This window comes from Takifugu rubripes, chromosome 3 (assembly GCF_901000725.2).
Source record: "Takifugu rubripes chromosome 3, fTakRub1.2, whole genome shotgun sequence".
Lineage (NCBI taxonomy): Eukaryota > Metazoa > Chordata > Actinopteri > Tetraodontiformes > Tetraodontidae > Takifugu > Takifugu rubripes.
In genome coordinates, this window is record NC_042287.1 from 12,878,880 (window position 1) to 12,906,735 (window position 27,856).

Here is a 27,856-nt window from a genome sequence, read left to right on the forward strand (position 1 = left end):
ATAATGGAGACGTGCTAATATTTTGGATTTTATTTTATTTCAAATTTGATAAAATTGACACGAACCCTTCTGAATTGTTTTTAAAAAGTGGTATATGGTTTTGGCAGCATTTGATTTGCTGACAAATGTGTATTAAAGCATCTGTAAAAAGATATATGCATACGAAGGCAACAAAAAAAAAAAAAGAGTAATCCTGAGAAATCAGTCTCAGGATGCTGAAATCTTACCAACAATCTGCAGTTTGAATGTTATGACCAACAGCTTGCATAGAATTGAGCCAAACAGCAGACCTGTTTTCATTTTACAGGCAGAAATAATTCCTGATAAAAATAATTAGAAATTGTATTAAAAACAGAAAATGAGGTTCTTGTTAAATAGGGATCAGTTTTGGAGAATTCAGTAAAACTGCAAATGGAATTATAAGGAATAGTTCAGCTGATCCAGTGGATAGAAGCACTGAATAAGCAAGCTTTTAATAGTGATATTGCAATGGTGTCTTTGGCAATAATCCTCCTTCATCTTCACTGAGAATTATTGCTGTGGATGACATTCTCATAAGTTTTGCTTGTCGCATTATACATCAAGATATTCAAAGTGAAATTAAATGAACATGGGTTTCACACTGTTTGAGTTCATGTTGGGCCTGGCTTAAGCTCAGTTGATCACACCTTCCCAGGGTCTTCTTTGAGGGTAACTGTTCTGTTAAAGACAAGCTGCAGAGAAAACACATGTATAAAGTTACAGTTTAAACTCAACTGACCCTTGAATTGAAATAAAAACTAAAATCTTTCATGGAATACGGACAGTCTAACTTGTGTCTTCTTTACCTTCTCTTCAGTGCTGTCGGGGTCCACAGAAAAGTAGCCGACCCTTTCAAACTGGAATTTGTCCAAAACCTTTGCTCCCTTGACTGAAGTATCCACCAGGGCATTGCTGATTGTATTCAGAGAATTCTAAACAGAAAAAAAGTGTTAAATCCACAATGTGCACGTGTCCAAACAGGTAGCGCGTTCAGGGGTGCTTACGGGGTTGATGTCGCTCAGGAAGCCATTGGGCACTTCAGAAGGATCCTCTGGGTTTTTGTGTATGAATCTATGAAAGTGATGACACATTTTCAATAAGAGCCCTTTCCACATTAAGGAAAGGTCGAGGATGCAGTTACAACATTTTAGTTGTGACTTACAGTCTTTCATAAAGGCGCACTTCACACGCCAGCGGCTGGCTGACCCAGTGGATGAAGGCCTTTGGTTTCTCTGCAGCCTCAGAGCTGCAGCAGCTCACCTGCAGTTCCACCACTTTTCCCTGAGCGTCCTTTAAAACAATTTTTAAAAAAATAAGCCAAAAACCCACAAAAAAGGAAAAACAAATCCAAAGGAATTATTTTATTCAGAAAGTTAATGAAAGCCTCAACATGTCAACATTTTGCATCTTACCTTGATGACCTTCTGGACAGAGATGACATACCCCGCATGCCTCAGGCCTACAGGCTGTTCTGGGGTCAGGCGTTTGTAGCCCTTCTCCATCACCTGCAAGCGACAACCATCATCCTCAGCTCTTAGCCCCAAAACTCCAGCAAAAATTCAGTTAACAATCATTTTCTCCCAAACCTCTTTGAAGTCACTCTGTTCAATGAAGATTGTGGCCGCAAATGGAACCATGTGGCTTCCTTTGGCCTCGTTGGCAGGGAAGTTTGGCACCTGTACTTCTGACTGAAGGGGGAAAGAACATCAGCAGGAAGGATTAAAATATACAGAATGTCTTCTAACAAGAGTGTGATATTCACATACTAATACATCAGACACAAACCTTTGAGCCTTTGGGAAGGTTCGTAATTGTGACTTTGAGTGGCTCCAGGATCGCCATGGCTCTGGGAGCTGTTTCATTCAAAAAGTCCCTCACACACGCCTCCAGAAGATGTGGCTCCGTCGTCGTCTGGGAAACTGTTACTCCAACCTGCCAAAGATGTCATGTTTTACTACACAACAGCGCTGTATGAGCAAATGAAATTACAGGGTCCTTCAAAAACACTCTACGTACCCGTGCACAGAAGTTGTTGATAGCCTCTGAAGGGAAACCTCTTCTCCTCAGTGCAGTCAAAGTGAAGAGTCGGGGATCATCCCAGTCTCTGCACATAGATGGCAAAAAAAAAAAAAAGATTGATTTCCAATTAGTTCTATAACACGCGGTTATTCATGTTAATTACTAGGCTTTTGGTTTTATGTCAAGCAAAAAAGTGGAAATGAACTTCCAACTAGCTGGAAAATAAAACAAAATAAGATATTTTTTTACCTGACCACACCAGTGTCAACCAGTTTGATGATTTTCCTCTTCGACACAACAGTGTAGGTCAGGTTTAAGCGGCCGTATTCCCACTGCACAGGGCAGTAGAGGTCCAGAGCATTACACAGCCAGTAGTACGCGGAGCGTCTGCCACAAATAACAACAATAAGATGCAAATGTCAATATGTTGGAATGCTCCCTGCTGCAAGATAATGTTAAGGAATCAAAACATACCTGGACTGGAACTCTTTGGTACAGAGTGAGTGTGTGATGTTTTCAATAGAGTCACACAGACAGTGGGTGTAATCATAAGTGGGGTAGATGCACCTGCAGGGGGCGGCAGAGAGAACTTGTAACATTTTGTTTAAAGAAAGCTAGTCTGCTTAAAGTTTAGGATTCAATACCATTCATCTCCAGACCGATGGTGTGGCGTGTATTTAATCCTGTATGCCACAGGGTCTAACTTCCCATCCTCCATGACCATCTTCATCCTGAGCGTCGCCTCTGCCTCAGCAAACAGACCATTCTTCATCCTTTCGAACAACACCAGAGATTCCTCGATGGGCCTGTCTCTCCAGGGCGACTGGGCAATATTATGTCCCTTCAGTTCGTCCACTTTCTGGTGACACACGTACGCATGACCCCTGGAGGGAAAGGAAAAATAATCACACGTGCTCTATCGGTCTGGTGTTTTATCACAAACAGTTCTGTCATTATGCATAAGCCCACCTTCGGATGAGGTCCATAGCAAGGTCATACAGTTTCTGGAAGTGATCCGATGCATGCGTGACAGCGTACGGTGTGTAGCCTGGGTAATGGCAAAATCAATTAGAATCAATTAATTCAATCCTTTATTTTATGACGTGTAACTTATTCAAGCTCACCAAGCCATTCCACCATCTCCTTGATCGCAGTGAAGTACTTCTCCTCTTCTTTCTCTGGATTTGTGTCATCATATCTCAAGAAACAAATTCCATTGTTTGCCTGCAAAAAGGTTAATTTAATAATCAGTCACTGTAGCAGAGATGATTACATGTCTGACTCAATGTTTTTTACTTTAGCGTAGCCAAAGTTGAAGTTGATAGCTTTGGCATGCCCGATGTGAAGGATGCCGTTTGGCTCAGGAGGAAAACGAGTACGGATCTAAACAGAAGTTGTAAATGAAAAAGGGAACAAATGAATAGCTATAATCACACTTAATTTAAAACTGAAGATGAATAAATGCTGTACCTGTCCACCGGTTTCGTCCAGATGCTTTTTCAGCATCTCCATTGTTTTTGGTGTGACCACATAGCCTTCAGTTTTAAAGTTCTCCCCTGGAGACAAAGAGGAAACATGGCAGCACACGTCAAGTTGCTTTAAACCATAAGCTGTAGACAATTCAGATGTTGTGAAAGCCCTTAATGTAGAGATTTTAGGAATGACATTGCACGAGTTGTGCTTTTGCAGGCAACAGCAGTCCCTCGGTTACAAAACAGAAAATGAGTTTCATTGTTTTCAACGCATCGATTATGAAATATATGAAACTCCAGGCCTAAAAAAAAAAAAAAAAAAATCTATGCAAGCTTCCTAAAACACATTATAACTTCAGAAAAAAAAGACGAAATGATAAAATTGCACAATTTCAACAGATATTTATAAACTGCAACTACTTTTTTTTTACTTCCTTACCCGGTTTGTGGAACTTAAGTGCCTCTCCCCTGAGTTGGTCCATCAGGGACTTTCCTTCAGCTTCCACCTCCAGACCTAAGCAACAAAGACACATTACAACCCAACAAACATGCTCCGACATTTGCGTCGGTCTGCTTTTTATATTGCTTACCATTCGTGGCAGTGGCCTCCTTCTTTGCTACATTTTCATCACCTTTAGCTTTCTGGGGACATTAATAAATATTGAATCAAAACAGCTACTGAACAGTAATCAAGATATTCTATTTAAAAAAAACACTTCCAGAAAAACAGTTCTCAAATTCACCTTGGATTTTTTCTCTAGGTCACCCTCTGTCTTAGGTCCCAAGAGGTGGAGGACCTTAAAAAACAGAAACCAAGGATTTATTTAAGAAAGGTAATTTGGTAAATTATAACAGGAAATATTTTTTTAAATTAGATGAAAAACCTGCATATCCACTTCATTTTTGATGGCTTTTCCATCAGCCCATTTTAGGACAGTGCGGGCCTCACCTTTACCAAAAACATATACAGAGCAGAATGTTACAGACTTTATAATAAGAAACCAGAAGTGTCTAAGTCAGTGAGATCATACCCATCAACAATCCCATGTTAAAGCGATATCTCTCCTTTAAAAGCTGCTCTTTGTGCTTCTGGATAACCGCCTCCACCTGCACAACATCAAACCTTTAGTGAACACAGTGGTTCAATAAAACTTATGAACTACATGATATTTCTTGCCAGCACGGGCTGAAGCACTCACGGCATTTTCAATCTGTTCGGGTGTAACTACAACGCCGACTCCACAAGCTTCGTCAAACTGCTTTTGGTTAATGGGATCCTGAGGATGATCCCTCACAAAGTCCAGTGCAGCTGCCAAAAACAAAATAAAAAATTGATTTTCCCCTCTAACAGAACATCACATTTCCCTTTTGTTTCTTTTATTTTCTGTTTGAGTCTGACTTTTTCCAGCGTATCAGGGTGACATGAAGGGTGTTTATTACCTTTGACTTCTAGCCTGCATAATAAACACACCATTATTATATGATATGCCATAAAAACCCAATGTTCACTCATGATACCAGTACTATAAAAAACCATCTTGCATTACAATTTGTTCATAAATCTGACTCAGATTCAAAGTGGCACAGATATGAACTTATCAGTAAGATCGCAGTTTGCAAGATGTTAAGGAAATACTTCCCCAGCAGAAGTGTTCATAAAAGGGAATTGTTTCTTTTTAGTTTTTTTCCCCCAAAGATTTCTCATTTTTCCAATGACACCCCAAAGTGTATGCCCCCTTTTGGTCGACTTGGTTCAGCCCAATTCCTGTTTTCACTTTCATTATGAATAAGATATTTCAAGATATTAAAATGGCAAGTATGAAAGTTGCAGTGTAAACGATTTTTAAAAATCAAAGAAAAAACAGTAGCCATTTCCTAATGAGATCCAACAAGCCTGTTTCCTGTAATGTCTGTGTAGATTCTCTGTTTCCTTTAATGCACATATTGCAGTGTCAAGATGTGATACACTTTGAAGGGTTTTTTGGTCGTGTTTTTGTTGTTCCTGTGCTCACTTTGGGTCCATGCTGCGACCATGCAGGTTGTGACATGTCAACTTACCTGAGAGCTGTTGCTCTGTGCAGATTTTTCTCTGAGCTATACTGTCTGAGAGGAATGCCAAGCGTTTGCTGTCTTTCAGGCGAGACACCATAGTGTACAGTAATGTGCCTGTGGCTTTTGCCACTCCTGCAGACCCAGAGACACGCTGGGCCTATTGAAGACAGTGAGCAAAGACCACAATTAGTTGTTTTCTCATCCATAATGATCAAATAAATAACTTAAACTTGCATAGTTAGTAATAACCCGTCGTCATTTTCTTACTCTCAGAAAAAATACCACGCTTGATGGTGAAAGCGAAAGTAGAGCGACCCCAACCCAAAAAAGAACAAAATCAGCTCGACGTTTAAAGCTAAAACCTTTTTAAAAACTAAGTAACCCTGACCAGATGCGAGCTAAATAAAGAAGTGAATGTCGGTGACGTTTCACAGCTGTTCCCTCCAGAAAGTTAAAGATTCCTCGATATGTACGTGGCCATACCTGAGCAATTGCTTCCTTAAGTGATGAACTCAGCGCTTCATTTTTTAGAGTTTCTTTCGCTTTCTGCTCACTGAGGCCGATGGATGTGAAAAGTGTCAATGTATCTGCCATTTTCCACCCAGTTAGAGGACGATAGAACAACCACAGCCGCACACGATTCCTCTCTGAAAGAAGAGTCTTCACTTCCGCTTTAACTGACGGGACCTGGGTGACATACAGGACATTAGACCAATAGGAGAAAGGTAAAGATATTGAAAGGACTAATCAGGATTAGGGTACCGCCCACCGCAGCGCACTGAGCCAATCAGCGTTCGTGTTGATCTGGCAGACCTGAAAGACTACAGAGCAATGTTGCGTCAGAAATGGTAAAAGATATTGTTAAATTGTTGTAAACTAAAGAACTTCGACATAATCATTTCAGAACTGTACCAAAAGCTGCAAAAATAATGGTATTCTTACAAGTAATAATTTTGCATGTGCTCTCTATGTCAACGTTGGCATAATTATCGACGCTAGCTACAGAGACTAATCTGCTGGCACTTGACAGCTTTGTAAATTTGTGAGCACCAAAAATCGTTGATTCTGAATGAAACGTTTATATGAATGCAGCTGCAAGCACGGATGTCGTGTCTGACCAATCGTTGCAACGATGTTGCACCGTTATAGTTGAGTAAACCACATGTGTTAACGATTAAGGCAGCAAACGCCGTAGCTATAAGTTATGGCCACACATGCAATACTGTCGACGGGGTCGAAAATGTGGAGATCTCTGCCCTGCGCCAAGTCAGAGCTACGTCTGGATCTCACTCTTGAATGTGGACAGTCTTTTCGGTAGGTCGATTAACTCAGCAGCTGCAACAACCCCAATAGTCATTCTAAGGGTTTTCTCTATCAAACAATTGCACTCACAGCTGGAGAAAAACCGCAGAAGGCCACTGGACAGGGGTCATGAAAGGACGAGTCTGGACTCTGACTCAGACCGACGACACTCTTTGGTACCACGTTTACAGAACCCAAGAAAGGCAGAGAAAAGGGAATGACAGGAAGAGGAAAACCATTGTTTCCGTCCAAATGGAAAACGAGCCAAAGAAGAAATTCAAACGGGAAGTAAAGGAGGAGGAGGAAGAGCCCCTGGTTGTCACACTAGTGCAAGAAGCTGGGGAGGAACAACAGATGCTGAGAGATTACTTCCAGCTGGATGTGAACCTGGGTGAACTGTACAACAAATGGGGTGCTGCAGATCCCCACTTCCGATCCGTTGCTAATGTTTTCACAGGTTTGTGTGAGGGATTGGAATTTTATTACACGCCGATTGGCAATCAAGCCGTATTTGATAGATACATATTATCTCTCTCCCCAGGTGTGCGAATGCTGCGGCAGGACCCCGTCGAATGCCTGTTTTCATTCATTTGCACCTCCAACAACCACATCTCTCGTATCCAGGGAATGGTGGAACGGCTGTGCCAGACTCTTGGCACCCCACTCTGCGAACTGGATCAGGACTCATACTATAGTTTCCCAACCCTGGCTGCACTTTCAGGTGCTAGTTCTGGTCTCCAAACACTTTCATCCATGTTTACAATGTCACAGGGACGCTAGTGATGCAAGGCTCTCTTAGGTTCACTATGATGTCACATACATCAAAATGAGCTCCAATCCTATAGCAGGGATGTCAGTTTAATTCAAATTAGGGAAGTCCAATAGAAAATACGTACACGCTATCACTTCAGTCGTGTTACTTGTGTTATTACATTGTAATTGGCAGGCAAGAGTGTCGAGGCACAACTCAGGGATCTTGGTTTTGGATACAGAGCTCGGTTCCTGCAGCAAAGTGCAAAGCAGATTCTGGATACCCATGGAATGCAGTGGCTAGATGGTCTACGCACTGTGCCTTACGTGCAAGCTCGTGATGCACTGCGTACCCTCCCTGGTGTGGGCACCAAGGTAGAATTAGAAAAGGCACCCAGCTTTGGCAAGAAAGTCGCTAATACGGCAACGCTGGCCTCTTTAGTTACTGCATGTGTTTCTCCCCTATAGGTGGCAGACTGCGTGTGTCTGATGTCCCTGGACAAAGCTGAGGCTGTCCCTGTAGACACGCACGTGTGGCAAATTGCCAAACGCGATTACAACTGTGCCTTTGGAAACGGACAGAAGAGCCTGACAGACAAAGTCCATCGAGACATCGGTTGGTTTGCACCTCACCGTTACTGCTGTTATTGAATGTTTTGTGACTTACAATTCAAAAATTCACTTGGTATTTTAACTGATGCACATTTTTCACAGGGGACTTTTTCAGGAAGCTGTGGGGTCCGTATGCAGGATGGGCTCAGTCAGTGAGTGTTGTCCTTTGTTCTCTGCCAGTTGACTTCTGGTCATCTGCCACAATCAGAGAGTTCTTTTGTTTCAGGTGTTGTTCTGCTCCGACCTCAAGAAGTTCCAAAAGCTAAAAGAGGCTTCGCATGGTGAGCAATGTAAAATCGAAGACAGCGAAGCAGAAATGAGGAAAGAGAAACCATCAATAAAGATGAAATAAAAGAAAAAGATATGTGCTACAAGAATACAGTTTTTTAGTTTCATTTCTTACAACATCGCTCTTTTTTTACAATAAAGACAAGGTGTTGTTTATCTTGTGTTTTTGTGTATATGTTATTTGAAGAAGTTTTACAGTATGAAATGGTGTGGAAAATATAAAATCTTTTCTCAAAGTAAACTTTTTGGTAAACGATACCTTTAAAAGCCAGCAGGTGGCAGTATGCTTTGGAAGAAATAACTTGGAGGACCATTTGACCCCGTTTTTAGTTTAAAAACAAGCTTGTTTCTTTCCTATCATTTGTTATGACTATGAACATATCTGGACCTCACATGTGTTCTAACAGAATTTCTAAAAAGCTCCATTGCAGTTTAATCATTGATGAACAATTGCAATTTCTAGAGGTATGGGAGAGAGGAAGTCGATGGCAGTAAACAGGCAAATTAATTTAAGGAGATCAATCATCCTAGATATCAATGTTCTAATTATGAAAGCTCTTCCTAATATGAAGTGTATCACGCTTAATGCATGCCATTGCTGTTTGTGTGGTGGGTTTGTTCAGTGCAGCCATGCGTCTTAATGAATATATGAGTCAGCTTTTATCCTCTCTCCAGTGGAGCTGGACAGAAATTGAGGTACAGCTTTAGGGACTGAGTCACAGTGGCGAAGAAAAGATTAAAATAGACTTCAGAGGGCAGATTTTTTTATTACAGAGGTGAAAGTGTGCTGGAAGGGGGGTCACACGTTAATTTTAAAGATAAATCAAAGTACAAATGCATGCTGAAACCTGAAGGCTAGCACTACCATGGCCTTTTTATTATGTAAGACATGGGTCCCAGCTTGTGTCGTGGCCTCAGGTGCTGTTCACTTGGGAGGACATTACTTGTTCTGTGTGTGCAGAAGGGAGCGTTTGTATTATGATATGAGCGGTAAATACACATCCCAGCTAGAAAGAAATTAAATATCCTGGTTGAAAACCTTTATTGATTGCACAGCTTATTTCAATGAGAACAAAATAAGGTAGGAATGATGAGTAGAACCACATAATTGAGCCATTATGTGGGCCTTTATATACACATGAATGACCTGCTGGAGGTCATTTCCTAGGGCTGTGGTGGTGCCCCTCGCAGCACAGAGGAGCACCAAGCAGTCCTGCTGCTGGATTATTGGCCTCTTACACCCCTGTCCATCTTTCCTGGTGTACCTGATGGCCATGGTGTCTATGGTTGTACCAGCTGTCTGTCTGGCTGTCTGAGTTTCCTCTGTTGGCTGTTGATAGTGTGAAAAACTGGGCTCACAGGGGTCATCTCAGGGTCCTCCCCTCTCTATATGTTGATGTCCTGTAAGTGTGACTAATTTGGAGTTACACTGTGATAATCATTTGTTCCCTGTGTTAGTTTTTATTAGTCTGTGTTATAGTCTATGTTCTGTTGTTACATTCTAAAGCTAAACAGTTTTCTGGGGGGAAAACTGAGGGAAAAAAGCAAATTCTAAACAAATGTTCATCAAATCAAATAGACCAAATGTTTTTGAAACCTTTGTTTTTTAGAGCCACACCAACACTGGCCAAGCTACAAACTGACTCTTTTCAACAGCGAAAAACCAGTTTTAAAATAGCTAATGTGCACATTTCAGCCCGGTGCCAAAACAGTCGTCTTGGTGATCGGCGTGGAGCCGACAGCTCGGCCCGTGAGTCATCAGAACACTGAAGGGGAAAGTGAGTAATAGTTGCAAAACTATTGAAATGAAGTGTAACTTATGTACAACCACGCTCACTCCGTGATTTAACCATACAGAGACATTCACCTTCAACTTTCAGCCACTTAAAAATGCAGCCAGAAATCCTCTTCATAATTCTGATATATACAAGTAGTAATATTAAAGGATTAAGATACTATGCAAAGTTATGTTTACAAAAAAGGAATTGTGTTGTGTAATTTTTTTCTGCATGGTCTCAGTTCTGCATTCCAGAAATGGTCTTTGGACACATGCACACATGCACCATCACCTAATACTGCACTTAAAATGATAGATGATGCTTTTCCTGAATGCTAACAGATCTGTTATGTAACAGTATCTATTACAATACCTAAGATGGGTAAAACTTAAAGAGAGTTGTCTTCCTTCATCTTAGAAGTGGGAAACCCAACCCCAGCAGGGGCGAGGGAGAATCTGAGGCGCCAGGCCTGCATTTGGAAGATGGTCCCTGGATGTGCGTTAGCTATTGCTATTGGGGCTGTTCTCAATAAAAGAGGCTACTTTAGTGGAGGACACTGATATGACCAGCCTTTTGACAGGATTCCCCCTTTTTGAGGGCCATGATTAAGTTCCAAAGCTGCTCCAGAAGTGAGTTTCAGAGTGCCTCAATTCAAATGTGGCATCTGTTCACTTCATTCTTGCAGAAAGATGGTACTGAATCACGATCTGCTGTGGCATCTGTGTTTCATTTGTGGCTTTATGTACATGATGCAGCACAGATTCACCCCATTTGACAGTACCTGCATCCAAAAGCTGTGATCATTTAATGCAAATGCACACCAAGGCTGTGCAGGAAGTAGGAATTATACAAAGTAGCAGTTCAGGAACCTCAAATCTTTGATTTCAGATGGAAAATACGCAATAGAGACTCAGCCGTATTAAGATTATTGCTTTAAAAATTAGTAAAGTGGAATAAAACTCCCAAAGCTGGCACTCAGAAGATCTCGCCCTTATTTTAAACAATGCGTGTTGAGACAAGAGAGAGGTGTTGCTGGAGGAAAGAACCAGCAGGGACTTTTCATATGGGATTATCTTGATCTTTTTACAGAAGCACATTCTAACGTGACAGCATGAAAGCTTGGGGAACTGGTCGATTTCTTCTCATCTCTGTTGGGACTGTGCAGCACTGATCAGTTATTGCCACATGCTCAGATTATCATCCATGTGCAGCGATGTGATTATCATCTCCGCAGGTCTCTCCTGCTGGCTCAGTAGCAATGTAATGGCATTAAGGCAATCCCCTGAGCTGTGGGTTATTTTAAGAGCAGGCTGTAGGCACACAGGTGATATGAAAGAAAGTGATGAATCCAGAAGGATGAATCTTGGGTTTTGTTGGATTTATTCCTCTGGGCGTAGCGGGAGCAGATCTGCCTGCTCAGCAGCATGTCCAAACTGGAGGAGCTGCGTGTGTGAGGGTCATTCGGATGGGGGGATGAAAGCAGTCAGTACAGAATCATCTTCATGAGGCCCGGTAGAGCAACTTGCAGCTAATGTTTCATTCCCAGCTCATTCTCTGCCCGCAGGTATCTCCTCACCTGTGTCCTCACATTCCCACATTTCAGGAATACGACTTGGGGAAAAAACCCAGGAGCTGCTTCGGTGACGTCAGCGCCCGCGTGCTCACATTTCCATCGGGTATCGTCTGAACAGGTTTCTCTGAGGTAGACGTAGCCGTTGCGTCGCCAACGCGTGTCGTGCCGCTGTTGCGTAACGCGCCGGGCGGTAGGTTGCAGGCATTCGTGCGAATCCGCTTGTCAGAATCGGAAAAAAGAGGGAGGGAGAGATGGGAAGAGAGATGGAGCAATCAGGAGGGGGCGTTCATTCCTTGGACTAGCTCGTGTGTCTGGCGTTGTGGCGCAAGGCTTCCGAACGCACCGGTTGTCGGCAGAGGACCGCTTTCACTCCAAACTCGGACATTCGGAGCGATGTGACACTCCTGCTGCGACTTACCCGGCGTGGCTTAGATCATATCCTGCTGCAGAGGACGCAATCGGAGAAGAGCCGCACCGCCTGCAGGTACGCGTCAAGGTAACGCACTTGGATCGCGTTGCGGAGTGGCGCAACGACGGTCGTGGGACATTTAGTCGCGTCATTGTACAATAAGACATTTGTTTTTCTACTTGGCCATCTCTTGTGGCCTTTCTTTGCTGTGTTGTTGGGAACAGGAGCTCATGTTGCCGTGTTAGAAAAGCGCAGGACAGGCGCAGTGACTGATGTACGTCAGCGCCAGACAGCAGGTTTTTGCCATTCAGAATCTATGTTGGCTGTTTTATGCCCCGATCAAAAATCTCACTGCGTAACACTGTTACTTTATTGTTTGTTGGTCGGATTTATAGGAGCGCAGGCCTGTTAGGCAAATGACTAAAACTTCAGAGAGCCTTCAGCGAGGTTTCGTCATAAAGCAATCGAAATATTTACTCTTCATTTCAAAATATAGTTTTTTATAGGTTTTAACATGTCAAGTCGGTTGAATGCTGCCAGAAAACGTAGGAGTTTTCCTCTTATAGACAACCTTGATGCAACCCAGAAAATTCCTTTACAGTCAGATCTGCTTCTTTCAGAAGATGGACGGATGATTCAGCTGCTCAGGCCATAAGAAATGTGTTAAAATGATCCTTTGCTCAGACCTTTATTGCACTCCAGATTTAATAGGCCATCAGCTCCTGCTACAGTCCACATAAATATAATCCTGACTGATTTTTTTTTTTTTCATTGGGTGGCTGCAAAAAACACGAGTCCACACTTTGTTGAAAGACAACAGGTGGATCTGACTTGCAGGTGCTTAGCTTGTTGTGTGTTTACAGCATATTTTACGACATAATTACCCCCTCTCAACATGTCTAAACAGGAGATCTGCCTTCACCTGTTCTGCACCAGGATATGAGTCAATCCTGGGAATAGAGATTCAAGGGAATTTGATCCAGGTTGCCTCTACTGAAAGTCAGAATGTCTTAATAGAGAGACATTTCTGTGTTGATTTTGTTCCATACAAACATTGGGTGAGTTCAGTGTAACAGAGAAGAGCCCAGCCTGTAAATGGCTCTCTAATGTCTCAGAGCTTGAAAAAGTTACCATTCACACAAATGATGAGTGAGGTGATTCATGAACTGGCAGTGGAGTTAAATAATACCTCAGAGTTTACAGCAGACTTAAGGCACTTAGCAGAAAGGGCGGTCCGGAGCTGCCAGAACGGTGGAAAATAAAGCATAAATCCAGATGTATAGCGCTCAAGCCCGTCCCCGCTGCACTGCACGGGCCTTTATGGCACTGGAACCTTTTGGTCGACCAATTTGTCCCGTAAAATGCGTGATTAAACTTTTCCAAAGACTTTTTTTTACAGAGACACATGATGTCAGAGCAGAGTCGGTGATTGACACGCGAATTGTTGCCGCAGTCGTTTTACTGGCTTCAGCTGGAGTCCCAGGCCAAAGTAAACCATGTCGCTGGGGAGCGGTTACGACTTGTGATGTCTGTAATCGACGTTACTGAAAGTGTTTTGTGGCTCGTCAAGGTTCAGCAGCTGTCCCAATCACTCACCACGCTATCTGTCAGCGTGTGTTTCTGGCCACATCTCAGTGCCCTATGATTCACGGAGTTTTTCAGACGGATTGTGAGCTCTCTTTCCCATGCTGACCTCCCATATATCAACGTTTGCCGACTGTACTTTGGCCCCGAGCAGACAGGGCTGTGCCGTTTGGAGATTGTGTGCTGCGGTGGAGTCGCGGGGAAGTTAGAGCGCCTCACCCTTTAGCGTTGACCTTCAGCCTTTGATCTGCAGCTCGCATGACGGAGGAACATCAGTCAAAGATGTTGCGGGGCTCAGCGTTTTAAAGCAGGGCAGCGTCTTTAACTGGGGGATCAAAAAAGCATCTGTGACCGGATCTGGAGCCTCTTCTTATGGCAACAAACCTTTGACAGTAGAGACAGAAGCTTTTCAGTCTCAGGTAGTCATCGGGTCGCCTGGTGACCCCGACTGGAGATCTCCTGATATTCAAAGGAAGTCAGCATTTCAACTGAAATTTTGCTCATTTCTCCGTGTGGAAATATGTGGGAGAACATTGTGGGATCTGTGCAGAATCCATATGTTATTTCAAGGTGTGGAATTTTCAACGGTCAATCCAGCGACCTCCCCCACTACCCGCATACCAAGTTAACCACACATACTCCCTCTCTCATTTCCCCTCCTTCTCTTTCTCTCTCTCCCTGTCTCATGTATGCATTTATTCATGCACTTACACAGCTTGGCCTCTGACCTTTGCAGAACACAAACAAGGTGTGCATGTGTGGCAGGTGCTAACTGTCCTGCTGGACTGTTGATGCATGGATGGAACAGACTGTCTTGTCTTTCTCTGCACTTTTCTTTCTTTCAGTCCGTACCATCTGTCCATCTTTGCTGTGCTCTTCTGTCGCAGTCCTCTCGCCTTGTAATCAGCATCGTTAGACAGTATTGGGTCTTTGTGGTGTCCTCGTCTTCATTACCAGCAGCAACACACATCAAAAACAGGTGTATACATACCAAAACAGCCATTCTCAACAGAAATTTACGGATATTCTTGGTTGCTTTTAGGACTCACATTCATGATTGTTATTTCCATTTGGTTCTGGTTCCATTTGGCTTTTGTTTTTAGATTCATGGTCTGCCTCCATTCTGACGTCTTTCTCACCCTGCAGAATCTGCTCAAAAACCTGGAGGAGTTTTATCGACTGAGCCAGAACTGAAACAGGCCAGAGAAATCCAGTTAAAACAGCACATTTCATGATATGAGCATGTTCAGACGTAGTGGTAGGTTATTTGAAATTATAGTTGAGAGATTCTTTAAAAGAGCCAGGTCTGGTGCTAGTGGGTGCTGGTCCTGCTTCAAAGGTAATGCAAACTTGGAATCATTCACAAATCAATTTTTAAGTCAGTGCTTTCAATTTTATTCTAGTGGTGGGGTATTATGTGACATGCACATTTAATGCTTATTATAGTATAAAAAAAACAACACAAATTTAAAACGCATGACCAGAGTTAGTGTGTTGTTTTAAATCATAACTTGTAGTGTTTATTCTGATGTTTCCATTGGGTATCATGTTGGTTCTGCAGGATTCCAGTCAGTGTTAGAGACCCATTTCAGTCAGTATTGATGTTTTCCAGTCAGAGCCATCTGTGAGAAATATATTTCTAAAAATGTCATTAAATGTCTCATCCCCATCTGTTAATTGACTAAATGAACGGAAATGCCCTCCCAGACAGAAATAGGGACATCCTCCATGCCATGCACTGCCCATCCCAACTCCTTCTGTCAATTATGTAAAACCGAGCATTAGCCCGTCACATTGATAAACATATTAGCATGACACGACATCAGCAACTACAACCTAATAAGTAACAGCTGCCGTCGGCCCGAGTCATCTGATTGAATAACCGGCAGGTTTATGCTGTTGTCCATTGGGGTTTATAGTAATCTTCAGATTGCCACAAACTGCGTATTATCCGTGGGCATTTCCTGCCCTGGATAAAGGATGCATTGTAAGAGAGTGTGACGACAGCTCTCCAGCATGCTCACCCCGCTCCAGATGAAATACTGAGGGACATGTCTCTTAGCCCTGAGGGGCTGGGTAGGCTAAAAATACTCTGATGGAACGTGCACCCATCTGCCTCCTCCCTAGACGGTCACACAGACAAATGCTGTGTTATTTGCATGCTAAAGTGGATTTAATGGAGGTTGCTGGTTGGCTAAGAGTGCATCATTGTTTTAGTCAAACCTAAAATCAATTAACAGTCTTTGTTTTCTTTGGATAAAATGAAATGGAGACAGGAAAAAAGCTTCTCTGTGGTGGTTTGCAGTTGTAAATTAGCTTAAATTGTTATGTCAGGTCAACAGAAACATATAATCAGATAGTCTAAATATTGTTGAGATGTATTGTCTTTCTGCTCAGGCAGCGGATTGGTTTCTCACTTGAGCTCATTGAATCTCTTTTGAGACTCATTAATCTCAACTGTATACTTGTGCACACGGACGGAAACGTGCTCGATTGCTTTGGATAACGAGATGCCGTGGCAGTTTTCTCACCAGTCGGTGTTTTTCTCTGGCTGCCAGAGGACTTCTCACCTGACTGCACACCTGAGTGGCTGGGGCAGGCGGAGGTTCTTCCCGGACAGGCTGTCACGGCTTTGCCCCGGCTGGAACGGATGTGTTAATCCCAAAACATATGTGCTCTGTGTGGCCTTTTTACTTCACTTGTCCTTTACCTCCTAAGTGTGCCAGTATTCCTTATCTCTGCATTCTTATATGGCTCTCCTGATTTAGTTTCATTTAACCCTCACCTTCAAGCAGGCCGTTAAACTGCACTGCAATAAAATCCTGATAAACTGGTTGAGGGACGATAAGAAAGAAGGGAAAAACATATAAATCAGTGAGCGAGTGGGCGAAGAGTGCGGCCAAAACAGAAAGGAAACAGTGAGGCTACCGTAGAAAGGATAAAGTACGTTTATAGTTTTGTTTTTTCCCGCTTGGTGATCGACTCCTTACGCCCACACGCCTGCTTAACACATCAAATTTCCCCTGTGTGATCACGGAAATTGCACACATCTTAATGTATCTGAGGTCATGAGCGCCAGATCCCCGTGCCAGGTGCAGTTACGCTCCTGCTCCAGTCGATGTTGCTCCTCGTTGAGTCATCGGCAGCTGAGCGAACTCTCCCACTGAAGCCTTTTCCCATTTTTTCCCCTCGCCATTTTCACGAACTCCCAGGCAGAGATCGGTCCATGAAAGGTGTGTGTGTTTTTTTAATTCAAAGAAAATGGATGCAAATGCAAATGATATGAGAGCTAGTGAGATGACTTTAGGATTGCGTAATCCGTGAGGGCCTGGGCCGGTTACAGCTGTTGGTTCCTGGTGTCCGTGACTCACACCAAACTGAGACTCTTCCTCATTTTGTTGTTGCAACTTATTAATTACAGTTTACAGACCCTGGGTCTGTTTGGGTGCTCACATATGTGAAACCATACACCGTACCTCAGTCTATACATCTGCTGCGTCATGCTCCTAAACCCTTGTGGGGGGAGTCATGACCTCTGCATCAGCACACCCTGCACATGCCCAAAGTAGGACATCATCATGAATAAATTTGTACTGATTAACTCCATTAATAGATAATGAATTATTTGTATTAGGCTGTCCATAATTGTCAATAAAATTTTTATTAGTGGTTCCGTGCCAATCTGCCGAAAGGTAAAGGTCAAATGATTCACATTTCAAAAGCTTTCTTCCCATGATGAAGTGTTGCTTAAGCAAACAAAGGCTTATATCATCATATTTGGCATCACACTGAAGCACTTTTATAAATATAGTTGATTTAAGTACATATTTTGGCCTGAGCGTGTTCATAAAAATTCCTCAAGTGATTCTGTCTGCACTTGTGTGTCCTCATCTTCATAAAATCTGCTTGACTGTGCTTCTGTCGACAGGAAAGCAGCTTAAAGGATGATAAAGTGACTCTGAGAGACGGCCAGAGGGACCATCGTCATGGCTGCCGTGTCTCTCCTTTTCCTGGGCTTCCTCCTCTCACTCTTCCAGTCTTCAGGAGCTCAGACCATCATCGGTTTATCCTCCTCCTTCGCCGAGCAGGATGCACCCGTAAATCCATCACCAAAGCCCACCAAGCAGGCTGTGCTTCTCTGGCCTTCTTTGCCTCCCAGAGGGCGAAGCGATGTGCCCATCAGGCCCACACTCAAGGACAAGCTGACAAACACCGGGCAACAGGGGCAAAAGCGCCCCCATCCTACCGCACAGTCCGCTCCTTCTTTTATATCTGTCCTTTCTACGCACAATCTCAGCAGTGGACCTCTCATAACCCAACCACCTTCGTCCAGAGCCAGGACTGACACCGCTCGCTTGGCATTCCGTAGGCATCTCGCAAAGGTGGATCCTACATCAAAAGGCTCCATTCCACCTCAGCCGACTTTATCTTCCTCTGCTCTCACGGAAAATCCAGAGGAGGAAGCCGCTGATGAAGTTTTGCAGGATTTGGGGTCAGGAGACATTCCCACCGTGGATGAAACTCCGGTTCATCTGCCCCATCTGGCTCAGTATCGGCCACCAGCACAGACGACCATCTCGATGGTTTCTGAGCTGAAGCCACCAACAGAGAATCAGAGTCTCAGGCCTCACCTGTTTCCGCTAAGACCGGCCAATAAAATCTCTCCAACTCCCCCAGTTGAAGTCAGGGCTACAGCGCCCCCTGTGGTAGCTCAGACAACACCTCACACTGTACATTTATCAGGTAAATACATAAATGTAAATTGCAGTAAATAATATTGAAGTCAAAATATTTTATGTTCATATTTCTGTTTTTTTTAGGTGGGCCAACAATGAAATCACCTTCCACCACCAAAGTTAGACCAGAGGGTGATTCTTCTGCTGTGCGCAGACCCGGGACTACCACCACCGGCTCTGTCGCCAAGGAGACACAAACTGGACAAGTGGTTGTTGCCGAAAGCGATTCTTATTCAAAATCAACACAGCAAATTACAACTGAATCTATCACTGCGACACAAGAAGTTGCAAGAATGTCCCCCAGAATGACAATGCAGCCCCAGAAAACGGCTCAACTCGGGAGAAACCTCACGAGCACGACTGTGGAATCCTTAGGGACAGGTAAGACATTAATAATGTCCTGAGTAGTTTTACAGTTCTTCATCTTTTCATAATTCAAAATGAAATTATTCATCCAGCCTTTTTTAAAAAAACAAAAAACAAAACAACCTGGAAATCTCTAAAAATGGAAAGCCTAAAAAAAGATGGAGAAAGCAGACTTTTCCATGGAAAGTGGGGTGTATGGGGTAGGAATGCTGGGTGGCAGGGGGTGGATAGAACAGCTGCCGGGAAATGAGGAAGACAAGAGGAAAGTATGACCAAGAAGGAGCATTTCAGGAGCAGAAAGTACAGTCTACGAAAGGTACGAACACAGCAATGCAGGGAGTGGAGATGATAATGAAACCCAGATGCACGGAGAAAGTGAGGGAGTGGGACAAAAAAAACAAGGTGAAAGGAAAAGTCTGACACATAAAGGGCATGAGCCAGTCTTGTGGAACCTGAAGAAGGTTTTAATTACTTTAAAGCATTGTTCACCTACCAGTTTATACTATATATCTGTGTTTATCTGGCTGCTGGTTCAGTACAACATGTGGGCATATAAAGCTGAGGTGAGTATATGTAAGTATATCCAGCTGTGAAATGCAATCTGCACATCTGGAATGTGTCTGAGCCCTCACCCATGTGAGCAAAAACAAAAGGTTTTGAGCAAAGGAAGTAAAATCTTTATATATAAATAAATATGTTCGTGATGTTATGCTTTGGACGCCTTTGCGAGCCTGAAAGTGAACTGTGTGATGAGGGAGTGAGCCAGGAAGTGAAACAGATGTTGGAGTGAGTCATTTAGCTGACATGTGGCATTTGGGTGGTTTATACAGGTGTTTAAAGGACTCCAAGCTATACATTTTATAAAAAAAAAATTTTTAAATAATGTGAGAGTTTTGTGCTCTCTGACTGCACAAATCAGGTCTCAGATCAGGTGTACAGCAAGTAGTCATGCAACTGAATGGTCAGATCAGAATTTGTGCAGATGGCCCGGCCAGCAATAGTTAACAACACCAGCTAAAATAACTAAAGTGGAATGCTCATGAGCATAGCTATACGTTGAGCTATAAATCAGGTGGCTTATAACATGAAAATATTCATCCCAAAGTTGTTGATTGGTCATCAATAAATATGCACATATGTCTTAAATAGGTTTGCTCAGCTTGATGCCTCATTCTAGAAATACAATAGTGAAACACATTATAAATGCATCCAATTCCTTAGTGGTTTGGATGCTGTGTTTAAGAACAAAGCCATTTTGATAACGGTGGAGTTACAAGTAAGAGGGGCTCTCCTAAGACTTCAATGGGAAAGTGATCCCCTCTAGTGGACATATAGAGGTACTTCATGTGGCTATTGTGCGCTTTTTAAGTGGGCAAAAGTATTCTCTGTTAAGTAATGAAAACCTAAGCTCTGTTTGTATATTTCTAGGAACTTCATCCTTCCATGTCACTGGTGTTTCACCAGTGTCACAGACGAGGTTAAGCCCCACTCATCAAACTGCTGTCGTCATTCAAAGGGACCATTCCATTAACTTGGGGCAACCTCGGCAAGCTCCTAAGGCTACTTCAAACCCTGTTGCCTCTGTCAGTACCAGTCCTTCCACTAATGGTACATTTCTGTACTGGGGGGACCTGAGCCGGACCCTGGCATTTGCATGGGAGCTGCATGTGTATGGCTCAGCGAGCCTCTTCCTCCTGCTCTTTGCTGGAGCTGCTCTCGGGCTCATCCTATCTCCTGGTGCAAACCGCCCTCAACGAGGACCTCTGGCACTGGCTAACGCATTTTTGTTTGTGGCTGGTGGGCTGAGAGCTGCTCTGTTTCTAATAGACCCATACGGCACGAGGAGGTTTCTCCCTCGCCCCGCAATTACGGCCCTCTACAACTTACCCCTGCATCTGCTGGTGTGGGCTCAGGCTTCCATGGCACTCCTGGCATTAAGAGTTGCAGGAGTAAGTGTGCTACCCTCAACTCTGGAGTGTCCTCCTCTGCTGACTGTGTTGGCTGTGTTGCAGTGTTCCCTACTACTGGCTGCTGATCTGTTCTCCCCAGCCCTGTCCCCTGTGGTACCTACCACCATCCAGGTCCTGTCCATATGCTGGGGTCTAGCTCTCTGTCTGGGATTTCTCTGCTATGTCTTTCCACGTTTACGGTGTCCTCCGGCTCATCACCTGGGAGACCCTGTGGAGGCCAGGAGGAAGGACTGGACAAGGAGGAGAAGAATAAGTGTTATTTTGGGGAGAGTGGTGGCTGTGGGTGCAGTAATGGGGGTGCTGTGCTGTGGACTGCATGTTCATGCAACCTTATGGCTTTATGGCCTCCTTGGAAACTGGACCCAATTCAACTGGGGATGGTGGCTGGTGCACTTCTGGGCACGGCTATTGGAGTTGGCCTGGGGCCTCTCCCTCCTAGTCATGGGTTTTTGGGTGTTCTGGAGGCAGCAGACTTGCCGGGGAAGAGAAGAGAGTGGACAAGACAGCAGAGCAGCAGGAGACATCCCATCTCCGGATCAGTCTACCGGCTCCACTCAAAGACACAGCTGCTGGTCCAAGATAGTTCAGAGCCTGAGGGGTAAGCCCTGCAGGAAGCCTGAAAATAATGTGCTAGGAGGAGGAGGAGGAGGAGGAACAGGTGAGGTTCCTAATAACTGTGCTAGCCAGGATCACCACGGAGCTGACATCAGTAAGAGTCTAATCAGGAACCAGAGCCATGAACAGGCCATGGCCCAGCCACACTGCAAAGAGAGCAACCGGGTCCGGAATCCCAGGGGCCATTCTATAGAACGAGGCATATCTGATGGCTCCACTGGGTCCCTGCTGAGACTGCAAACTTTAGGGCACCCCCCACAGCGGTCTGTGAGCGACAGTCTGGATCAGGACAGGGACCTCAGCCTGTCTCTGTACGAGTTCGATCTGCGGCCACCATCTCCCATTGACCTGACTCGCAGCATCGACGAGGCTCTGCACAGGGAACACCTGCTTGGGGGAGGAAGCTTGTTTCATCCCATGAATCACACCTCACAGTCCCCCTCACTGGGATCAGAAGTGAGCCAGGAGGCCTGGCACCGCAGGAATAGTGACCCTCAGCTACTGTCTGAGAGTAGCGACGCGCCAACAGAATCATCCATGCCACTAGGAGGCAGTATTCTCAGTAGTGTGCCGAGCAGGCAGGTGACTGCTCCCCCCACACCCTCCCACCAAGGACACAGGTGGGCTGGAAACATGTTAGGAAGTGTCCCATCATCTGTCTCCTGCCCAGTGTCACTTCATCCGTCCAGGGCATCAACGGGGAATCTGGGGGAGGACGGGGCTGATGACACACGGCCATTTATCACCCCAGACTCAGAAAAGGTACGGGGGAGGGCTAGGAAACCGGTGGGATCTCGGAGTTACCTGGAAGTGAACAGACACGATGACTCTGCCAGCGTCAGCAGTGAAATTATTGATCTGTGAGGCAACTTTTGACAAAGACGGCCAAAGACAGCAGAAACACAAATCCACAAACTGTTCCGAGCCATGAGAAATACTTTGGGAAATGTTTGGAAAACTGTCTAATATAATTGCTTTTGAAAAGAGGGAAAGCATATCAAAGTTATTTTCTGAGAGATCAACGTCACCTAGTTACCTTTTACCTGGCAACAGGCGACGGTGACTATGGGGAGCAGATATGGAGACCTTTACTTTGGAAGTAAAACAGAGGGATATAAAGCACAGATACACACCATAGTAAGCATATATATTAATAGCCTTTCTCTCTTTGACTCTCCTTCTCGCTCACACAAACACACCGACACAGAGACACACACTTAAAACAATTCCTGTAATTTTATTGCTCTAAACCTTTTTTGTTACCGCCGAAAAACTTGCAAATTCCATAAAACAAGTCATAAAATCATCGACTTCCTGTCTAGAAACAGCAGTTCTGTGTCCCAGCATCTGTTGCTTCTGTCGTGAAAAATGTCTGCATATGAACTATTGTGGGTTTTATTGCTTTGTTTACTTCCTGTCGCCCATATTTCAGGTTGTTTTGTGACGTAAACGTGTGCCATTCAGATCTGTGCTTTTTTCGGGTTAAGCCTCCGGTGCACCCTCGCAGTACCAGTGACTCTACAGGTTCTTACCTTGAAACCTTTAAAATGCTGCTGCTTTTGTTGTTGTTTGCAAATTAATGTGAAGCTGGTAAATAAAGAAACGGATGCATGCCGACATGCTTACAAGTAATACCAAGGCTCAGTGGAGGTGGAATAGTCATTTGTGCTGGACGAAGCTTTTGCAGTGGCGTATTATCAGAACCACAGCCTGCATTTTTACAGATGTTTACAAAAGACTAGCAATGGATTCCTTTTTTCTTGCGAACTCGACAAAAGCTGCTGAGTTTTGCAGGCTTGTACCTCCCATGGTTTGGCTCGGCATGATCCTTGGGCCTCTTATACCAACTCAACATCCGAGCACTTAACTGTAAGCCCGTGAGCACTAGAAGAGGACAATTTTGCTACTCGCAAAGAAACACACTTCAAATATGTGATCTCCACAGTGATGTAAATAATGTTCTTCTTAAAGTCTATTTGAGTCATAGCTGTCACTGTGAAAGGCAATCTGGAGGGGTCTTTATGTGTGCTATGAGGACAGTTATGCTCTTTTGATGCGGTCTGCCTGCTTTGCAAGTAAATGATACTATGAGGACTATACACAAGTTAAAGAGAGAGAGACCAAAATGTTTTAGCTTTAAGTTAAGGGGGTTAATACTAAAAATGATTCCCTTGTGCTCTTTGCAGTCTTAGAAGTTTCTTTTTTTTAACACATATGGATGGGTTTTAGCATTAAAACTGTAATCATAGATCATTTCTTCCTGAGCAGTGGACCATGTTTTCTTGTCACCCATTAGATTCTTTTACAGTACATTTCAGTGATGTTTGACCTTTTTTTTTAGGATTTAAAGCACAACACATTGGTTTTATTTTCCTCTCAACATTCTAGTGGACCCATAATCTCACCTCTGTTGCTTCGTAAAAGGTCGGTATTCTGCCACTGTGCATCATGTTATCCTCTTCTAAGAGTACGTGCCATAGAAAATATAATCAATGTGCCCTCAGTAGTCACAGCTCACAAATACAAACTTAGAAATGACTGAACTATTGGTCTTGTATTTCTTCCTGCATTTCCTGTCTGAAATTCCAATAAAAATGTGAAAAGCTTTTGATTTCTATTTTAATCTTGTATGTTAATGTGAATTTCCTGCACAATATATGTTGTCTCATAAGGTCAGAAATAGGCAAAACTTTTATTTACTGAATAAACAATTCCAATTTGTGTGGTTTTCTGTCAAAGAACATCAAGGTCAAGGGCCACATATGCTGAAAACTCAAAAATTCCACTTCATAGTTGTTGAAATAATGCAGATTTTAATATTCAAGGGAGATTCATCATTCAACCTTCTATCTTGGGGACCAAGACAAGGACTGTGGCTTCAACACAAGGCACAGGTGGAGCCAATTAGACACAGGTGCAAACAATCAGGGGGTGTGGCCTGTAATCACAAAGGAGGGAAAGAAGGACAGGAAGTAACAGACCAGACCAAAGGAAAACAGAGAACATGAACAGACCAAAGTAGAAGAGCGGGGAAGCAATATTGTATGACTTGACATAACCGATGTCTTTATTCAGATGTTGATCATTGGTTTTAGATAACAATTTACAACATTCTATTCTAGTGTGTGTCATTTAAGGGTTTTCAGTCAAAACTTTGATGGGGAATTTCAGTGTGGAATTCTTCATTTTGATCTTGTAGTCTTCCTCAAACTCCTCATTCTGGGCCACAGTGAAATGGTTCTTCCAGTCCCCAACCTTCCCTGAAGAAGCACCACGATAATCAGCAGCCACAACTTTTAGCTGAAGACAAAGATTTAACTTTAATTTCATGCTGTTGGACTTGACGGTACCTTTTCTGATGAAGGAAGAAACTTTGAAATCCATCCCAGCAAATCCTGACAGGTTAATGTTGTTATTTGTTTTCATTTTATCAAACTGCACCAGGTCGATGATTCTCTCCATCTCCTCAGAAGAAGGAGACAAACCAAGAAAGGTGGAGAGTTTCTCTATTTCTCTTCCAGTGTTCTGAGGAACCAGAACAAATATTAACATGATAAAATTCAGCATTAAGAAATGAAACAAAGGAGAACTTAATAACGACACGAACACTGAGAAAAACATAAAGTACCTCGATCAGATCTTCATAGAACATGAAATGGACATTGGAATAACTCTGTTTTCTCTTCCACCAGTTGTTCACATGGTCATACCAGGATCCAAACACCACTGGCAGGAAGATGTGCAGTGATATTATGCAGTAAACGTCTGAGCAAATATACAGTATGTGAAGTTTAACACGCACTCTTTCCTGCCATGAATCTCTTCAGGTAACTGCCCCAGTCTCCAGGCTCAGGGAAGACAACAGTCATGCGTTCAAAGTGGTAGTAAGACACCACACTGTCCTTGGCGTTACGAGCCACGTAGACAATCTAAACCAAAAAGAAATAACTGCTCAAATAAAGATATATTTACATAGTTATGGCATAAAGTACTTACCTTCACCCATGTAAACAGCATTTCTTACTAGCATAATTAATATGAACTTTCAGAAAGGATATCTTCAATAAGACTCCACAGGTCACTAACCCTGCAGTTTTTCTCCCACACAGACTTTGGAATCAGATGAACTGGTAGATGGGTCTGTATGAGCCGAGGAGAAGTTTGCATGCTTTCAATATGATCTGTTCCCAACACTGTGGTGACAGATTCACGTGATGCTGTAGAGATAAAAAATGTAAAAGAAAACAATACATCAACTTGGTGTTATCCAGTGATGAAGATTTTTTTTTTTTAAAGAAAACAGAACCAAAACATTTCATGTATTCTAAATAACCTGTCAGTCGACCCGGAAGGGCGATCTCCAAATTTGGCACTCTTTCATGGTGGGACATTGACGTTGGACCAAAAAACAACAAGTCAACAATGTAGCTGAGCCAAGTGTTCCCTAAAGAGAGAGAGAGAGAGAGAATACAGAGGCTGAAATAAGCTAAACAGAAGAGAAACGTGAATTTATAACTGTGTAATAACCTGCTTTAGGATATGATGCAATAAAAACATCATCTGGCCGGGCTTGAAATTTTTGAACATTCTCCCAGTTTGACGTGAAGTAATGGGTCATAGAGATTCCGTGGAAGTCAAAAAGTTCTGGCCTAGGAGGATGATCCATCCTTTAAAGAAACCATAAAACATCTGATCATTTACTCAGAAATTTGGCCCTGATAAGATCACAAAGAGCAACAACATACAAAAGTTTCATAATGCATTATTTTAAGCAAATACTGAGCATTGTCATTTGAAAACATAATAATGATAATCACAACAACGTACAGAGTAAATTAGGTGAGTCGAGATACAAAGAAAAAACATGAACAACAAATTAAATCTAGCCAAAAAAAAAGAAAATCGCTCAATGACACAGAGCAAAAGGTGTAAAGCTGTAGCATAAGTCCAAAGCCTGACTGGAGGAGACAGAAGTAGCGAAAAATAAATAAAGTTACCTGAGAGAGGCAAGACAAATGTGAGGTGATCTGAGGGAAGGGAAGAAACGTTCCTGCTTTGTGAGGTTCCTAACACAAATTCTTTGTGGGAATGATGTAAATGATTAATTTTTCAATCAATATTACCCTCGACAGATGAGGGACCGTACGTAACGAGCACGTGTTAACAAAAATTGCCAACAGAGAGCTTGTTTGTATGGAAACTTGGAGCTATCAAATATTTTCCAACCTGTTGAAGAGCACAGTGATCAGAGTCAAAGGCCACACATGTTCAATGGTCTCAGAGATTGCCCTGAAGTAATCAGAGTGGGACACAACCTGAAAGTTGTTCAGATTAACAGAAAGAAGTGCTGAGTTCAGTGTTGTTCTACCATGTGCATCTTTCCATGAGAATAGAATAGAACCAGCTGAACCTTCATGTACTTATTGCCCCTTTTTTTCTTGATCCCAGAGTTGATTCATCACAAGTAAACAGTAAACTATTAACAAAGGTTTGGTGTAGCCAGGGAAAATGACAGAACAGAAGCATAGACTGTCAGTGTAACAGGCAGCAGGGACATCCAGGAGAGAGACAGAGGGGCTGGGACTGTGCCATTTAATAGGCAGCACCCAGATGCAGCCCGTCACTCAAATCTTGACCTGCAAGACACTGAGAGACACACTATGAACCCTGCAGCCTATACAACGGCGCAGCTAATTTATAGATTTTTACTGGCTAACGGCCATGGGGGGAGGGGGACGCTCTCTAGCATTAAACACAAAAGTGAGACGGACATGTTGGAAAAGATTATGCGTCACAGACACTTGGATTTTGTCATTTTGCACATCCTGCACAAACCCTCATCAATCAAAACACATACAGAAATGCTTATGATGCAGCTTTCAAGTCAAAGGTAATCGATCTGGCCGTTAAGTAAGGAAATAGAGGTACTGCACTGTAATCCTGCCTTCAGTTAATTGATTTTGGAGGCAGCAGCGGGAAGTATTTAGTAAATGTAAAAGGACGACAAAAACTTTCAGAGGACATAAAAGAAGATGGCCCAAACTAAAAAAAAAAAAGTGCAGACAGATCCAGATCCAGCTAAAAAAACAAAACAAAAACAAAGCAAAAACTGCAGATTTTCAAGCACAGTGTGAAAAAAATGCATCATGTCATAAATTAATAGTTAACGAATAATTTCCATGTACTGTCTTTCTGCTTAAATATCTCATGTTGCAACTCCAAAACTCATTTTATCAAACAGCACCAGGACGGTGATTCTTTCCAGCTGCTTAGTTTCTCTGTTCTATGGAAACACAACACTCAGCTTCT

The 27,856-nt window shown here is 43.2% G+C and overlaps 4 protein-coding genes across 5 annotated transcripts; 2 read left to right on the top strand and 2 right to left on the bottom strand.

The window, feature by feature from the left end:
• Positions 1-15: 15 nt before the first annotated feature.
• qars1 (glutaminyl-tRNA synthetase 1) lies at positions 16-7,078 on the bottom strand. The gene is made up of 25 exons (XM_003976456.3): positions 6,957-7,078; positions 6,334-6,385; positions 6,048-6,251; positions 5,571-5,721; positions 4,712-4,821; positions 4,544-4,619; positions 4,397-4,461; positions 4,256-4,309; positions 4,103-4,154; positions 3,952-4,026; positions 3,511-3,596; positions 3,337-3,423; positions 3,165-3,264; positions 3,010-3,088; positions 2,685-2,924; positions 2,515-2,607; positions 2,290-2,427; positions 2,038-2,125; positions 1,807-1,953; positions 1,608-1,709; positions 1,434-1,526; positions 1,184-1,311; positions 1,026-1,092; positions 828-953; positions 16-713 (listed from the first exon to the last, which is right to left on the bottom strand). Exons 3-25 carry the CDS (start codon positions 6,156-6,158, stop codon positions 663-665), a joined length of 2,319 nt encoding a protein of 772 aa, XP_003976505.1. The 5' UTR covers positions 6,159-6,251; positions 6,334-6,385; positions 6,957-7,078; the 3' UTR covers positions 16-662.
• ogg1 (8-oxoguanine DNA glycosylase) lies at positions 6,345-8,672 on the top strand. The gene is made up of 7 exons (XM_011617400.2): positions 6,345-6,878; positions 6,959-7,323; positions 7,408-7,587; positions 7,813-7,991; positions 8,085-8,232; positions 8,331-8,380; positions 8,455-8,672. Exons 1-7 carry the CDS (start codon positions 6,769-6,771, stop codon positions 8,578-8,580), a joined length of 1,158 nt encoding a protein of 385 aa, XP_011615702.1. The 5' UTR covers positions 6,345-6,768; the 3' UTR covers positions 8,581-8,672.
• A 3,307-nt stretch (positions 8,673-11,979) lies between these two features.
• On the top strand, positions 11,980-24,170 carry LOC105418290 (proline-rich transmembrane protein 3). 2 transcript variants are annotated; one of them, XM_011617399.2, is made up of 4 exons: positions 11,980-12,363; positions 17,789-18,603; positions 18,681-18,977; positions 20,391-24,170. In XM_011617399.2, exons 2-4 carry the CDS (start codon positions 17,847-17,849, stop codon positions 22,409-22,411), a joined length of 3,075 nt encoding a protein of 1,024 aa, XP_011615701.2. In that variant the 5' UTR covers positions 11,980-12,363; positions 17,789-17,846; the 3' UTR covers positions 22,412-24,170. The 2 variants fall into 2 exon arrangements, with proteins under 2 accessions (XP_011615701.2, XP_011615700.2); XM_011617398.2 differs by having other exon boundaries at positions 11,981-12,351.
• Positions 24,171-24,587: 417 nt separating this feature from the next.
• LOC101072589 (cytosolic sulfotransferase 3-like) lies at positions 24,588-27,119 on the bottom strand. Its single transcript, XM_011617397.2, has 10 exons — positions 27,032-27,119; positions 26,671-26,773; positions 26,545-26,574; positions 26,075-26,214; positions 25,881-25,991; positions 25,634-25,764; positions 25,350-25,476; positions 25,176-25,273; positions 24,898-25,072; positions 24,588-24,807 (listed from the first exon to the last, which is right to left on the bottom strand). The coding sequence occupies exons 1-10, from the start codon at positions 27,102-27,104 to the stop codon at positions 24,680-24,682; spliced, it is 1,116 nt and encodes a 371-aa protein (XP_011615699.2). The 5' UTR covers positions 27,105-27,119; the 3' UTR covers positions 24,588-24,679.
• Between the last annotated feature and the right edge of the window lie 737 nt (positions 27,120-27,856).

What these genes read in the sequence shown, in the direction of transcription:
- qars1 (XM_003976456.3), bottom strand. Translation starts at nt 6,158, where the DNA reads ATGGCAGATACATTGACACTTTTCACATCCATCGGCCTCAGTGAGCAG. An exon ending in GGAGGCCACTGCCACGAATG is followed by an intron (nt 4,027 to 4,102) that starts GTAAGCAATATA and finishes TTTGTTGCTTAG; the next exon opens with GTCTGGAGGTGGAAGCTGAA. An exon ending in TGGACGAAACCGGTGGACAG is followed by an intron (nt 3,424 to 3,510) that starts GTACAGCATTTA and finishes ACTTCTGTTTAG; the next exon opens with ATCCGTACTCGTTTTCCTCC.
- ogg1 (XM_011617400.2), top strand. Translation starts at nt 6,769, where the DNA reads ATGGCCACACATGCAATACTGTCGACGGGGTCGAAAATGTGGAGATCT. An exon ending in AACCCTGGCTGCACTTTCAG is followed by an intron (nt 7,588 to 7,812) that starts GTGCTAGTTCTG and finishes TGTAATTGGCAG; the next exon opens with GCAAGAGTGTCGAGGCACAA. An exon ending in TCCCTGGTGTGGGCACCAAG is followed by an intron (nt 7,992 to 8,084) that starts GTAGAATTAGAA and finishes TCTCCCCTATAG; the next exon opens with GTGGCAGACTGCGTGTGTCT.
- LOC105418290 (XM_011617399.2), top strand. Translation starts at nt 17,847, where the DNA reads ATGGCTGCCGTGTCTCTCCTTTTCCTGGGCTTCCTCCTCTCACTCTTC. An exon ending in TCACACTGTACATTTATCAG is followed by an intron (nt 18,604 to 18,680) that starts GTAAATACATAA and finishes TGTTTTTTTTAG; the next exon opens with GTGGGCCAACAATGAAATCA. An exon ending in TGTGGAATCCTTAGGGACAG is followed by an intron (nt 18,978 to 20,390) that starts GTAAGACATTAA and finishes GTATATTTCTAG; the next exon opens with GAACTTCATCCTTCCATGTC.
- LOC101072589 (XM_011617397.2), bottom strand. Translation starts at nt 27,104, where the DNA reads ATGTCCCTGCTGCCTGTTACACTGACAGTCTATGCTTCTGTTCTGTCA. An exon ending in TGCATCATATCCTAAAGCAG is followed by an intron (nt 25,992 to 26,074) that starts GTTATTACACAG and finishes CTCTCTCTTTAG; the next exon opens with GGAACACTTGGCTCAGCTAC. An exon ending in CCTTCCGGGTCGACTGACAG is followed by an intron (nt 25,765 to 25,880) that starts GTTATTTAGAAT and finishes TTATCTCTACAG; the next exon opens with CATCACGTGAATCTGTCACC.